Here is a 10280-nt window from a genome sequence, read left to right on the forward strand (position 1 = left end):
AAAAAAGTTTGTTATAAAAAAATAAATAAAAGGCTGATATAAAGCCTACCTTTGGAATCAGGACCAACCAAAAGGGGTTTTGGCTTGCATAGTTGATCTAAAACAGTTCTAGATATGTTTGTATATTTGTGCAAACAAATTAATTTCAGGATTCTAAGATCTGAAATATTAAGGGGAGAGAGATCTCCTCTTTTCATATCAACCAAACACTTTTCTATTGTCTCAAACTGCTAGGGTATTTTTATGTCCATACATTCTTCTTCATAGATAAAAATAAAAATGTGTTTGTTTTTTTTGTTCATGAAAATAAAGCTGACTTTGCATCACGTGACTGTTTCAGATAAGGCTTTTTCTTTTGCAGCATAAATGCTGTAATAGAACAGGTCTGATGGTCTTATCTCTGAGGCCATAAATTAAAGAAGTCAAGCACCTCGGTAGAATGATAATAAACACATAAAACACCCGCTGGACCCAGACAAATACTACTCTTTTTACAGACCCGGCCAGAGCTATGAGCAGTGGGTAGTAAATGGTGTAGGACAGACTGAGTCCTAACTGGATGATGTGCAACAGCAGTGTCTTACGGGCTTTAAGGGCAGATGCTTTATCTGTAGAGGCTGAATTGGCTGCAATCACAACGCCAGCATAAGAGAAAATGACAGTCAAGCCGGCTGAAATAAACACAAAAGCAGTGTATACCTTATCATAATATTCACACAACGAATTCGGAAACCAAGCAACATCAGAGCAAAAGTCTTTCATCATGACACTACCAAGGTTTTCAAATTCTAATAAGAACAGGTTTCTGGTGACATTATTAAGGGAACTGACAGTCCAGGTTGCAATAATGGCCACTGCTGTGTTTTTGATGGTGATGATGGAAGCATGCCTGAGAGGGTAGCACACAGCTACATATCTCTCCAGAGACATCACCACCAGGATGAGGGGAGAAATTCCAGAGGTAAGGTTGGCTATGGTAGTGATGGTGCCACAGACGCCGTATGTCAATTTGACTCTGGAGATAGCAAGTAGAGACAGGACCTGAGTCACCACCAGCTGAGCTGTATCTGCAACAAGGAGGTTATACAGAAGAATATAACGGCAGGTGTATCGCAGCACAGGTTTGCTCCTCAGGCTGAACATCAAGGTGCCATTAATGAAGAGAAAGAGGCAGGCCGGGACCGTAGACAGGAGGGAAAAAACAAATATTTCCAGGGAATTCGAATACTGCTGTTCAATAGTGTTGTTAAACTGAGAAGATGACATGGCAGGAATTATTTACAACATGCAAAAATGTCTACTTCACGAAGATGCTGCAAAGCTAAAGCACACATAAAGATAGGACTGCCACAGAGTGCTACTCCACCTGCACAAGTGTAGAAGTCTGTAGCTGTGTCCATGAAGGCAGAGCTGGTCTGCAGAGCCTCAGATTGCTTCACGTATGTTTTATCAGCTTTGACCAGCAAACCTGCTCCCATCAGAGATCACATGTCCACACATTAGGGGATCATTAGTCGGTGATGTGATGTTGTCTCTGAAGGGTTTCAGACAGAGAATGGCCGCTTATCAGGACAACATCTCAGTGCACTAAACTCATGCTGTAGTCTATGTGTTATGCATCTATTCTCTGTATAACCACCTAGAAATAAGCAGAGATGCATACATTCTAAAAAATCTCCCTTTATGTTTATAAGCTAACTTATTCACCTGTTAAAACACTGAAACGTGCCCTGTTCTGTTAAATTTACCTTTTTATTGTATCAATTAAATAAAATGTCTGAAAGGTAAAAAGTTAGTCTCAATTGACATTTTTAGTTGGGAATTTAAACCAATTCTTGTTTTCCTTCAGTTCAGCCAAAAACGTCGTGCTACGCATGTGTGCACATGCCCTATTGATTTTGTTTGGTTGTAAGACTTATCTCTGATGGTGACCGCTTGCAGGTGGGGGGTTGACCATATGGCGACCTGGTGCAGGGAAAACAACCTGGAGCTAGACGCTCTACAAACGGTGGAGATGGTTGTGAACTTCAGGAAGAACTCAGCCCCAGCTATCCCCATCCCATTCTCTGACACCACAATTGACACTGTGGAGTCTTTCCGCTTCCTGAGAACTATGATCAGAGGACCCAAAGTGCGAGCTGAACATCTACTCCCTCAAAAAGAAAGCCCAGTAGAGGATTTACTTCCTGTGGAAGCTCAATAAATTTAACTTGCAAAGGACAACAATGGTGCACTTCTACTACTCCATCATTGAGTCCATCATCACCTCCCCCATCACCATCTGGTATGCTGCTACCACCGCCCAGGACAAGAGCGACTGCAGCCTTTCATCCGGTCTGCAGGGAAGGCGACTGGCTGCAATCTTCTATCTCTCCATTATCTGTACGCTCCAGGACTCTGAGGCGTGCGGGGAAGATTGTGGCTGATCCTTCGCACTCCAGCCACAAACAATTTCAGACACTTCACCTCTGGCAGGACGCTGCCTTCCATCAGGACCGAAACCTCACACCACAAAAACAGTTTCTTCCCACCAGCTACTAGCCTTATCAACAAGGCCCAGAGATCCAGTGACGCTGCCTCCCTCCCTCCCCCCCCCCCCCCCGTTCAGAACCTACAAGCTACACCAATGTAGCATCTCCAGACCTCCTGCATCACATTAACGCGCAGTCTTCTGTGTAGACTTAGACAGATTTGTTTAGTCATTTTGTTACACGACTGTAAACAAAAAGAAATTTAGCTTAAAACAGCTCTAGACAATTTCATTTTTAAAGTGCAGCCTTAAAATCAGTAATAAATACACAAAAAATAGTAATATAAACATATGACTGTATATGTACAGTTCTAACATTCATTCTTTTAATTATATATATATTTTTTGTATATATTTTTTATATTTATATTTTATGTGTATATAGTATATATCTATATACTATATATTGCATACAATATATTGCATGTTTTATATTGTATATAACTATAGATTCTGTATTCACAAGGCGATACAACTTTTTTTAAAAATTCAGAGTATATTTTAAAAATATATGTTTTTTTGTTTTGTTTTCTGAGACCCAGTTCTTTTCAAATAGGGTTTCCAGCATTTGCTAACCTTCTAAGGGTAGTGCTTCCACCAACTACTAAAAAATGTGACGAAATAAAAATACTATTTATCATGATTCTGCCCTTTCTGGGTCCTTTTTAAGCTTTCTTTTTGAGATCTCAGTTATGCTTAATTTTATGTTATTTTGTTTTTGTCAAGATTTACATCATTTTTGAATTCTCAGTTTTACTCTCCCTTATTATTTCTTTCAGTTATCTTTTTTCAACATTTTTGTTATTATTTATTTCCTACTTACAGATATATCTCGTTGTTTTCCAGCGTATTCTTTGTTGCCCCCTAGTGTCCACTTTCTTTCCCCTTAGCTCCTTTTTAGTTGCACCGGTCTACAACTGCTCAGTATCAGCTGATTAGCCTATTCATTGTTTCTTCTCCCATATTTACCCCACCTGTGCAGTTCCTCTTTTCTGGATTCTCTTCATTTGTATGTATGTTCATACCAAGTGTCTCTTCATAATGGTTTCTAAGTTCCCTGCCTATTCAGTCTGTATTTATGCTTCTGTTGCCACCAACTTCATCATTAAACCTTCAAGAAACCATCTCTGGATTTAGGTCCTCTATAAACACCCATCAAACCTAACACTATTGCTAATATTCATTAAAACCTCAAAATGTGTACAATCTGATTTTGAAAAATAAAATGCAAAACTAGTTTTGGAAAAAAAATATTTGGGAAAGAAAATCTGGGGGAGAAAATTAGCTTTTTCTTTGATATTTAAAATAAAACTTATGAACACATTTCTATAAAAAAACATTTAGCCTCCAATGATATTGGAATATATTTCACTCCATAGGAGTGTGGTCTCTGTAGCTCTGGGCAGTTTACTAGTGAAATGTAAAACAGCCCGAAGCCTGGACTCTAGCTCTGATATTCTCACCTTCAAAGCTACAAATATGCTTAACCTATTACACAAACCATTATATACAGCTGCTTTTTGTATCTCTGCTTCTGTCTCTTTGAATCCCAGTCGGCCTCAGCAGATGGCCACTCACAATGATCCTGGTTCTCCTGCAGGTTTCTTCCTGCTAAAAGGGAGTCTTTCCTCTCCACCGTCGCTACAAGCATGCTTAGTGTGAAGGATTGTAGTCGAGTCAGTGAGTCGATGCAATCTACTGGTTTTCCTTAGATAGAAAACTTTGAATCAATTTGAATGGATGATCTGGTGAACTGTAAAGTGCCTTGAGATGACGTGTTGTGAATTGGCGCTATCGAAATAAACTGAATTGAATAATTGCTAAAGGCGGAAGAGGAATAATTAAACATCTGACACACAGAGCAGGAGAGATGAAGGGAAGTTTTGAATGTACATTTTTCGGCGACTGTTTTTTGGACTCAAAAAAAAAGGTATTTAATAGTTAATGTATTTCTTTTATTATCTATTTAGGCTACTAACATATGTATTTATTTAATGCATGCAATGCAAGAAAAAATTATTTTTTTACATATAGAAATAGAAATCTTGTCACTTTTTAATTTATCATATATTTGTCACTTTTTGGATCAGATCTAGCACAAAATGTGATGGTCAAAAAATGTATTTTAAGCAGTTAAGGCTGTGCAGCAGGATTTATATACAACTATAGCAGCAGCAGCTGGCTGATGCAGCCGTGGGCATGTCTGGTAGTAAAACTAAAAGCATTGCAACCTGTTACCAATACCTGTTGGTGTGGTCTTAATTATAGCTTCATCTTGCACAGATAGACACAAAGCTGTTGACGTGCAGTCCTCTGGTGAGAGCCGCCGTACCTTTTCTAAGTAAAAGTGATGGAACCACTGCCTGACCCAAGATGGCGGGGATACATTTAGGCTCTGAATTTTCCTGTCCCTACCTGAAGTACACCCAGTCTGTATAGCAATTTGATCAACTTTAAACATGCTGCATCATAGCTATTAGGAGGAAGTGGATACTTGAAATTTCTTTGCAAGCATTTTTATTTTTATCTAAATTTTTTTTCTTGGTCATAAATGGAGAGGGCTGGTACAGTGCCCCCACTCTACCCTGGGCGGAGGACAAATGACCTGGTTGCCCAGGTTGTCAGTGGGCATGTGGCCCTTTTACCCAAACATTTACTGTCTTTATTTCTGGTCCTTGTGTCGTCTTTTTGTCTTCTGCTTCACCAGGGACAGGGTTAAAGGGGCAGCAGTCAAAGCAGAGATTCCAATACTTCCCTATCCCCTGACACCTCCTTCAACAGGGGTAAATAAGATATTTGATCTCACCTTAAGTGAACTGACTATTGAAACAAAGGCCACATTGCATTCGAAAACAGTTGGGTTTAAGATCTTAGACATGATGGAAGACAGTGTTTCAGGTGAGAAAGAGGTCATGGAATGGTCGAGTCAGCTTGTGTATGTTGGAAAGCTGATAATCATTCAATTAGTTAAGGACATTTACAACCTAGCTGAACCTAGTGTGTTCTGGAACAACAGAAACACACATTGAATTTCCATGTGAAGCCACATCACAAGCATGCTTTTTGTGCACGCAAATACACTTCCATGATAAGAAAGGGTATAAGCAGACTAGCATTCTCTGCGGCGACTCGGGGAGCCGTGGATGCATTGACATGCATGAAGATGTTAAAAAAAAAAGAACCTTCCACAAGAGTTGGCGAGATGAACGAGTTAATCCTGGTTGCTGTCTCATTGTTTTTCCAAGATAATTACCCACTGCAGCTGTTCAGGGGGAAGCCAAGGCGCTCCCAGGCCAGCCGAAAGACATAGGATGTTTCTTAATATGTGTACTTGTGTGTTCTCATGTGCTTGTGTACTCCGGAAACGCTATCAGCCTCAGCCCTAATACTGTTCACAAGAACAGCAGACCGAGAATGGACAAAGTCCCCGGGATGTTGTTATCGCCCCTCCCTATTCATTCATCAGAGCAGACTTGTCCATTCTTGAGATTGACAGCTGTCCCAGCATGCACTGCTGTTAATGGAGCGCTCACAGAGCTCGGATTATTAAGTTAAAAGTTCTATGTTCTGTTGCCTTTGTTCTATAAAAGTACGTTTTAAGATCATTTGAGGTGAGAACATTACACTTTTAGGGGTCCCTAATTTGTCCATTTACCAATTTAATGTGTGATAAAAAATTTTTTTTTCTGAAGTTGAGAGGACCGCAGCAACTAGCGGAGCCCCGAGGGTAACGGCAGCCAGGGCTAAGTGCAGCCCGTCTGCAGCAGCCCTCTTTCGGCATAGTCGTGTGTGAATTACCGTTGGCTCTGATGGGATATTTGTGTTTTATTTGGTAAACTGTTCATTTGATCTGTGTTTGTCTGACTGTGCTAATTAGTATTCCCCCACTAATTTAAAACAAGCTAAAACTTATTATTGTCTAGATATTATCAATAACAGGAGGTGAAATGCGGCTTCAGACGAGCTGAGCGTGTGGTGACGTCACGAGTACGCATCTGTTCCAATTGACCCTTATTTATGCTGCATGCTCCCGTTCTCCCCGAATCCATACTCCTGTGTTTTTCTCAAGAACATACTTGGAGAGAACAGGAGTCCGTATTTGTGTTCTAGTGAATTGAGAAACGGCCATAGTCCTTCCAGTGTGTCCTAAGTTTATATCCAGGGGGCATTCGAAAAAGATGTCTGATCCACCTCAGCTGACCTCTCTTGATCGATTAGTTAAAATGCAGTTGCCTTCACCAATTTCTTAAATTAGACTATAGCTATGTGCAGTTATAAATCACCAAACTGAACAGAAATCTGTCTATGTCCATTCGGATGCTAATGAAAGATGGGTGTATCTGGTTCGAGTTATAAATTGCTCACTGCACAATAATCACAAACTACTACAGATTAAAATGTTGATGTCTTTATTTTCTAACAACCAAGATTATAGCATATCTAACATCTATGCAAACACTAAAAACTACTGCAAATAAAACACGACGTAGATAAAATGAATAATTTGGAAACAGGGAAAAGGGTTCTAAAAGTCTGTTCAAAGAATTTCTCATGTAATGTCCAAGTTAGATTAGGTTCATTAATGCATTCGGTGATTTCCTTTTAAAACAGCAGCAGGCATATGTGAATAACAATTGATGCAGAGATCTTAAATGCAGTGTTGTTTCATTCATCTTACAGTGGATAATGACAATGAGTCACAAATGCATTAAACGATACAGCATTAAGGTAAGATGGTTTAACTTAAGTAACATTTAAAGCTCAGTTAGGGTGTGGGGCTTTGCTAAGACAAAGAGTCAAAAAACCAAAACTTCCTCGCTACCAGAGACCCTCCTGCCACTTCCATACAGGAAACCCTCCATTACTTTGTCTCTATCCTTCAGGCATTATAAGAAATTACTCAAAGTCATTAAATTGCCTCCAAAGAAAAGCTGCAGCTTCTTAATAAGTTAACCGATCCTCTTAATTCCAGGAAAACAGGCCTCACATCTCCTCTAATGAGCTAACAGTCTGTCTGTCCCTCCAGAGGATACAGAAGGCATGTACCAGATCCTCTGGTGGGACATCTCTCAGTAGGACTAATTTTCTGAAGAAAAAAATGTGAACCTTCCTGATTGTATGTGATTTTATTCATGTGAATCACAAAGTTTCTTAGAAAAGACAGAAACATAAAAACAACTGTGGCAAAACAGTGGTCCGTTTCAAGAAGCAGATATACAGAAAACCCGAAGTTTTCTAAACCTGAAATATGGGAAAATTTTCCGTTTCAAAAAGAGAGTCTACATAACCTCTGTTGTAGTCACCGTAGTAACATTCTTCCCAGAGCTAACCTGGTCGGGAGCTGATTTTGTTTAGCAAACTTGGAGTGTCCTCTTCTCTTCTCCGCTCTCCTTAGAGCCAGTCACATTTATTTATTAGATTAGATTAGATTAGATTAGATGAGCTTTATTGATCTCACAGTGGAGAAATTCACTGGTCACATNGCTGAGCGTGTGGTGACGTCACGAGTACGCATCTGTTCCAATTGACCCTTATTTATGCTGCATGCTCCCGTTCTCCCCGAATCCATACTCCTGTGTTTTTCTCAAGAACATACTTGGAGAGAACAGGAGTCCGTATTTGTGTTCTAGTGAATTGAGAAACGGCCATAGTCCTTCCAGTGTGTCCTAAGTTTATATCCAGGGGGCATTCGAAAAAGATGTCTGATCCACCTCAGCTGACCTCTCTCGATCGATTAGTTGAATGATTATAACTTAAATTTTCTTACTCACCGGGGTTCTTGGTCTTTTACATACAAGGTCTCCTGGACACGCTCTTTAAAATGCAGTTGCCTTCACCAATTTCTTAAATTAGACTATAGCTATGTGCAGTTATTAATCACCAAACTGAACAGAAATCTGTCTATGTCCATTCGGATGCTAATGAAAGATGGGTGTATCTGGTTCGAGTTATAAATTGCTCACTGCACAATAATCACAAACTACTACAGATTAAAATGTTGATGTCTTTATTTTCTAACAACCAAGATTATAGCATATCTAACATCTATGCAAACACTAAAAACTACTGCAAATAAAACACGACGTAGATAAAATGAATAATTTGGAAACAGGGAAAAGGGTTCTAAAAGTCTGTTCAAAGAATTTCTCATGTAATGTCCAAGTTAGATTAGGTTCATTAATGCATTCGGTGATTTCCTTTTAAAACAGCAGCAGGCATATGTGAATAACAATTGATGCAGAGATCTTAAATGCAGTGTTGTTTCATTCATCTTACAGTGGATAATGACAATGAGTCACAAATGCATTAAACGATACAGCATTAAGGTAAGATGGTTTAACTTAAGTAACATTTAAAGCTCAGTTAGGGTGTGGGGCTTTGCTAAGACAAAGAGTCAAAAAACCAAAACTTCCTCGCTACCAGAGACCCTCCTGCCACTTCCATACAGGAAACCCTCCATTACTTTGTCTCTATCCTTCAGGCATTATAAGAAATTACTCAAAGTCATTAAATTGCCTCCAAAGAAAAGCTGCAGCTTCTTAATAAGTTAACCGATCCTCTTAATTCCAGGAAAACAGGCCTCACATCTCCTCTAATGAGCTAACAGTCTGTCTGTCCCTCCAGAGGATACAGAAGGCATGTACCAGATCCTCTGGTGGGACATCTCTCAGTAGGACTAATTTTCTGAAGAAAAAAATGTGAACCTTCCTGATTGTATGTGATTTTATTCATGTGAATCACAAAGTTTCTTAGAAAAGACAGAAACATAAAAACAACTGTGGCAAAACAGTGGTCCGTTTCAAGAAGCAGATATACAGAAAACCCGAAGTTTTCTAAACCTGAAATATGGGAAAATTTTCCGTTTCAAAAAGAGAGTCTACATAACCTCTGTTGTAGTCACCGTAGTAACATTCTTCCCAGAGCTAACCTGGTCGGGAGCTGATTTTGTTTAGCAAACTTGGAGTGTCCTCTTCTCTTCTCCGCTCTCCTTAGAGCCAGTCACATTTATTTATTAGATTAGATTAGATTAGATTAGATTAGATTAGATTAGATGAGCTTTATTGATCTCACAGTGGAGAAATTCACTGGTCACATATTGGTATAGTAATTAAAGAAGGTGCAAACAAGGAAGAAAAGGTGCATTAGGAATAACAATAAATAACAATAAAATAAAAATAAATAAAAGAAAATAAGAAATACAAAAATAAAAAAATACAAGGGAGTAACAGAGATTTGAGGTGACATATGTACAATCATTACCTGATATAGTCCAATTTTTGTAGTAGTTTTGTGCTGTTTTTTTCATTATTTTGACAAAAGCGGATGATAATAAAATAAAAAGCACCAATCAGCTTTTTTCCCCCGTTTTTAGTAACATATTTGAACCGGTCTTGAATTCCACTGAGCAATAAAAACAAACAAAATAGCATCAGTAAAAACAAAATGGCAGCAGGTCGGCCGAAATCAGCATAGCAAAATTGTAGTCAAACAAAAGGGATTTACCAAGATGTTTTCAATTAAAATATGCATATTGAATCACTTTGTAATTCTATTTTAAGTATAAACTAAATTTTTTAAATCACTCAAAAGACTAAAATGTATTCTACAACGCAGATCTACGATGGCAAAACTAAATATATCTTCTACATTTTGTGACATACTGAGTGCCATGACAAAAAAGGTAATGTGACACAATTGTTCTGGATAGTAGAATAAATGTCAACCCTTCCCTTCTTTATTTCAACAACAA

General features: G+C 38.7%; 2 protein-coding genes across 2 annotated transcripts in view; both read right to left on the minus strand.

The window, feature by feature from the left end:
* Positions 1-336: 336 nt before the first annotated feature.
* LOC107102866 (olfactory receptor 2AK2-like) lies at positions 337-1332 on the minus strand. Its single transcript, XM_015402311.1, has one exon. It carries the CDS (start codon positions 1264-1266, stop codon positions 337-339), a length of 930 nt encoding a protein of 309 aa, XP_015257797.1. The 5' UTR covers positions 1267-1332.
* Positions 1333-5912: 4580 nt separating this feature from the next.
* The window catches only part of LOC107102862 (olfactory receptor 4N4-like), an 8678-nt gene continuing 4310 nt past the window's right edge, over positions 5913-10280 (minus strand). Inside the window, exon 2 of the mRNA XM_015402306.1 lies at positions 5913-5918. Coding sequence (XP_015257792.1) covers positions 5913-5918 — 6 coding nt within the window. The remainder of the gene's footprint in view (positions 5919-10280) is intronic.

The sequence above is a fragment of the Cyprinodon variegatus genome, unplaced genomic scaffold, assembly GCF_000732505.1.
Source record: "Cyprinodon variegatus isolate N-32 unplaced genomic scaffold, C_variegatus-1.0 Scaffold1333, whole genome shotgun sequence".
NCBI classification, from domain to species: Eukaryota; Metazoa; Chordata; class Actinopteri; order Cyprinodontiformes; family Cyprinodontidae; genus Cyprinodon; species Cyprinodon variegatus.

Coding starts and splice junctions, on each gene's coding strand:
- LOC107102866 (XM_015402311.1), bottom strand. CDS start 1,266: ATGTCATCTTCTCAGTTTAACAACACTATTGAACAGCAGTATTCGAAT.